This window comes from Triticum aestivum, chromosome 6B (assembly GCF_018294505.1).
Source record: "Triticum aestivum cultivar Chinese Spring chromosome 6B, IWGSC CS RefSeq v2.1, whole genome shotgun sequence".
In the NCBI taxonomy this organism is placed as follows: domain Eukaryota; kingdom Viridiplantae; phylum Streptophyta; class Magnoliopsida; order Poales; family Poaceae; genus Triticum; species Triticum aestivum.
Genome location: NC_057810.1, coordinates 708,850,016 through 708,855,157, shown reverse-complemented (window position 1 = coordinate 708,855,157; position 5,142 = coordinate 708,850,016). Strand labels below are relative to the sequence as shown.

The 5,142-nt window shown below is 43.8% G+C and overlaps 1 protein-coding gene across 1 annotated transcript; it reads right to left on the bottom strand.

Annotated features, from left to right (window-relative positions):
- Positions 1 to 1,957: 1,957 nt before the first annotated feature.
- LOC123135056 (uncharacterized) lies at positions 1,958 to 3,906 on the bottom strand. Its single transcript, XM_044554180.1, has 3 exons — positions 3,631 to 3,906; positions 2,511 to 2,629; positions 1,958 to 2,362 (listed from the first exon to the last, which is right to left on the bottom strand). Exons 1-3 carry the CDS (start codon positions 3,790 to 3,792, stop codon positions 2,191 to 2,193), a joined length of 453 nt encoding a protein of 150 aa, XP_044410115.1. The 5' UTR covers positions 3,793 to 3,906; the 3' UTR covers positions 1,958 to 2,190.
- Positions 3,907 to 5,142: the final 1,236 nt, after the last annotated feature.

Sequence of the window (5,142 nt, the reverse complement as noted above, 5' to 3'; positions counted from 1 at the left end):
CGACCCTTTAGTCCCGGTTCAAGAACCGGGACGAATGGGGGTTTTTCTACTAGTGCTTGACTCGACCGGGACAGCGGAGGCTCGACGCGGTAATAGGGACGAGGCGTGCGGTAAGCACGGGGACATGGAGACGGGCCAAGGTTCTGGTGGTCATACATGTGGTGAGACAACTGCGAATTTGACTCGGGATGACTACAAGCAATGGTGAACACATAAGCAGGATAGCCACATAAACCCGTAAAGCCCCAACTCACATTATCATCGTTCATGACCAAAATTTCAATAAAGTGAGAGGACAAATAACTCAACTCAATTTTATTCTCTTCTTGGAAAAACAAAACAAGGCGACCCGCCTTTCCATCACTTTCTACTAAAAGCATGGATTAAAACCTAGCTTACAACGTAGCTCGTCAACTTTTATTTTATTTAAATGGGACTCAGAAAGAAAAACTAGCTCCGCTCAAACCTGCCCTTGGATCTCCAAGAGCTCGCCAACTTTTTATTTTATTTTGGGCTTATTGTTTTCATTTTGCCTGGCGGTCCTCCGAGCTGATACATTCTTGACTCCCTTTTCCTCTCCCACTGATTTCCTTCTTTGTTCAACATAGCCCTCCGCTCTTTCCTCTACCTCCTCGGTGACATGATTGATCACACCATCTAATCCTCTACAGTCCCTCTTACAAGAAATGTTTGCATCACCATACAGCAAAAAATCATCACTGTCCAGGCTTACCTTCTTCAGGAGCGTGCAGAAGAGCTCCCACATGAGCGGACGTACGGTGCCAGCCGGGGCTCCTGATCCTTACCAGGAGCGCCCAGCTGATTCACAAGGCCAACAGCGCCAATAGCACCAGGGTCCTCCACCCCACGCTCTCCAGCGTGCTGCAATTCGCTGCCCCGGTGACGCCCCCGGCAGACCCGGACACCACCAGGGCACCGACAGCAACGCACCTCGACGGCCTTGCGGGGACCTGTCTTGCCAGTGCTGATGAGATGGAGATATTCGCTTTGGGAGAGGCCTCCAAAATGGAGTGTTCGCTGAGCCGAACCCTTCTCCTTCCAATAAGCATCTACTCGAACATTGTTGCAGAAGTTTGCCTTCCGCTTATCTGTAAAAATGCCACAGAAGCGTTCAGAAGTGTGACCTACTAAGCCACAACATACACAAATTTGTGGCAGTTTCTCATACCTAACAGGAAATTCTAGCTTTTTGAACCGCCCAAAGGAGTGAAAGCCACACTATTTATAAGAGGTTCATGCAACAAATGCTCTACTCGAACATGCAAATATTTGTCGACGATGATGTTGTTGCGATGGTGGACCGCCACCACTCGCCAAGGGTCCAGTCCATATCCACCGTCATCAACTTGAAGTGTCATGGTTGTGCCTTCAGCACAAACCGACAATCGCCCTCCAAGGTGAAGTAGAGAATGAAGCGCCACGGTGTCACTAGCCACCTCCTGGATGGTCACTTGCCCTTGCAGCCGTCATGCCTTAACAAGGAAGGTTCGAGTTTTGAAGCCTGGATTACATCTCCTCAACGAGTTTGATGGATTTTGACGCATTCCACTATTGCACTCCATGCTGGAAAAAAAAAATTGTGCTTGGGCTGTTCGTGCAAGAGCTGGACTGCTGGAGGCATGATGACAATTGTCACAGGGATCAACCTCTCCAACGAACTTGTCTTCTGTAAAATAAGCTATAAATCGTCTCAGGACCAAATAATGCCAGCATCTTAGTTAAAAAAAATGCCAGCATCTTCATGTTCTCAAACCTGAATCGCATATAGCACCCATGAAATGCTGCAGCCAGCGACCTGCTAAACTTAAGAGTAAAACTCTAGAAAAAGCCCATATGCAACCAAGATTTTTTGTTTATGATTATATCATAGGCACAGTTCAGTCCATATATGTTCTTAGATCATGAGTACACTTACAAAACAACCGAAGAAGTGCATGCAAATGTCATATCGTAGACACGGTTGGACAACACAATACATATCATAGAGATACTGCTTTGACAGACTTTGACAGACTGGAGAACATAATACATATAACACATATAATAGAAGGTAACTTAGCATAGAGCTGACAAGACTGGAGCACATAATACATATAACACACATCATAGAGGGTAACTTAGCACAGAGCTGACAAGCCCATATTTTATCATGAGATAAGCCGACTGCGGTCATTCGTCTGCAACTTCAACTTGACCCCCCAGAAGCTCAGCATCATGTCCATCAAACCAGTACTTTGATATCAAATGATCAACGCTACCAAACACGACAGCAGCGCAGAAAAACTTCAGTGAATTTTTATATATCCTTTGAGCAACTTGCCCGTGCCTTTCGGAAAAGTGGCTTCAAAAATGAATAAAGAAACAACATGAGACCATTTTATATTTAACTTCCCAGATTCGAGCAGGGAATATTCAATCACATGCTACTTAATTGAACATCATGCATGCAAGCTGAATCAAACTAGAATAATCTGTAAACCCTTATTTACCTGATCGTTTCCTCAGTTTGCTGAATATGTTTAGCTAACAAGTCTGCACTGGAGGAAAGATCCACGTCTTTAGCAGCTTCAATGTTGTTTTTTAAAAGAAGAACTTTTTCAAGCTCGCCCTGTAAATTAAATAGCGGAACAAAATAAGGCCGAGACAAAATTATATATTGAACGAGATACATCTAAATCTTAGAAGGATTGGTTTGTATAAGTTTCCAGCACACTGATCTTCCAACTCTGGGTAGAGCACCACACTGAGCATACATCACCTAAACATGTCAAACAAATCCATTCTGAAAGATAAGGTAACTGGGGGCGGGGATTTTGGCCACCAGAACTTGACACTCTCATTGGTCCTTTTGTGTCAGCTCTTTACCTAGAGCCCATATGTCATCAAACCAGGTGAGCTAACAACTTGCAGTAGCTAACCAGGATTGCACTGAATCCTGACGCCAATTGAGTTCAGATACCCAAGGCGAAAGGAGAAACATTTTCATGACAATAAAATGAACGTCAACTTAAAACGGCATTTCATAGCCAGAGCTCATGAAAATAATATTAATTACCTAGTAAAGTAAATAAAACACTCGCATATGTATCAAAGTGCAACCTGTAACAGCCATTGGCACATGAAAACCACGAGTTTGCAAAGGCACGGCAGGCAACTAATACAGATGAAACAGTGCAAATATGCAAACAAGGAAAGACCACAATGGGAGATACATCGGCAGAGTACTAAAAGCACTAGTAATACATAAGATACAGACCCTAACTAGGCAAGCTAGCTAGGAGGGCCGAGTCCTAGAACAGTCTCTCACAAAGTATATTAGAAATCATGGAATGGGCTACTCATATGCGGTCAATTAAATCTATGCTTAGTGAGCCAAGCAAGTATGAAGTCTCTATATTTTTTCTGCAAATTCTAGATTAATGCACTTCAATTGCGAGCCATGCAAGTACGACAGACAGAGCATGTGCGTGCCTATAACATACGCAACAGAGTTTCCAAATTGCTGCCTAACCAAAGCAGCAGCGACATGATCCAACAGCAGGGACTTAATTTGCCAAGGGGCGAATGATTTAGGATTAGATTCGAACATTGGGAACTCGAGGAGACTACCGACTGATCGGTTGGTCGACGGTGCGCATGATCTAGTGCTTCACTTGAGCAGAGACGACGGACATTTGGAAGCGGAGACGACGCCTGCGAAGCCCGAGCCCGAAGAGCAGCAACCCAGGGGATCCGGAACTTGGGCGCCATTTTGCGTAGCGCCGCCGTCATAGTCCACCCCGACGCGAGATCGACCTGGAATGCGATGCGGCTAGGGTTCAGGATTGGGATCGGATTCCTCTTTCCCTTGCGTATCGCCTCCAATATTACGAAATTAGTACTCGTTCCAAACATTACTCCACAACCCGGAAGCTTTTTCTTTTTTTGTTTCATTTATTTAAAATATTTTATCTCTTAAACATCGCATCCAAATCTTAAACAGTTTTCACCGTTGGATTCCTCGCGTCAAGATCTTCAAAATTATATCTCATGTTGATAGGTTTTAACGAACATTTTTTTTAAGAAAAAATGATGAAAAAATCGTATGAAAAAACCGAACCGGGAGCATGTTCTTTTTTTTCTCATTTTCGGAAGCCGTTTTGCCTCTCGCGAAGCAAATCCGTGTCTCACACGAAAGAAAAAACAAAAGAGAAAACACGTTTATTTTTCGGTTCTGCGAAGCACGGCCGTGCCTCTTGCGGAAGGAAAACCGTGCTTCTCACGAAAAAAAATATATAACACTTTTTCCCATTTCCGAGAGGCACGGCTATGCATCTCGCGGAAACAAAACCACGCCTCTCACGAAAGAAGAAAAGAAAATTGAGAAAACGTATTTTTTCGTTTTTGAGACGTGTTTTTTTTTCATTTTCGAGAGGCACGGCTGTACCTCTCATGGAAGAAAAAAAAGAAAACGCGTTTTTTCATTTCCAAGGCACGGCCGTGCCTCTCGCGGAAGCAAAAGCACGCCTCTCATAGAAGCAAAAAAGTAAAAACATCTTTTTTTTCGTTTCGGGAAGGCACGTCTGTGCCTCTCAAAGAAGAAAAAAAAACGCCTTTTTTCTTCATTTCCGAGAGGCACGGCAATTTCTCTCCCGGAAGCAAAACTGTGCATCTCGATGAAGAATAACCATGCCTCTCGCGAAAAAAAACATGTTTTTCATGCAATATTTAATTTTTCAATTTTTTTGTCGAAAAAGTAAGAAGATATGTGAGAAACAGAAAAGTCAAAAAAGACTGAAAAAATCATTTAAAAAGCGGAAAATGTGTGCGAAAAAATAAATAAATAAACAAAATCCAGAAAAAGCGCCTAGGGAGCGACACGTGGGGGCGGCTGAGAGCGCGATAAGGCTACCGAAAGAGCGCTCCTTGTTCTTGTAAAGAACCAGTTATCCAAGACCATGCTCATAAATTTGGGAACTCCTAGTCAGCGCTCTCAGCGTCAGGTAGCAGAAGGAGTGTATGCGCTTCCCCTTGGGTGGGCCAGCCAGCTACTCAAGCGAGTAGGTCGCTTGTTAAAAAAAACCTGTCGCTCACTCATCCAAAAAAAATTCATGTCGCTGGCTCGTCAAAAGCATGCACAAA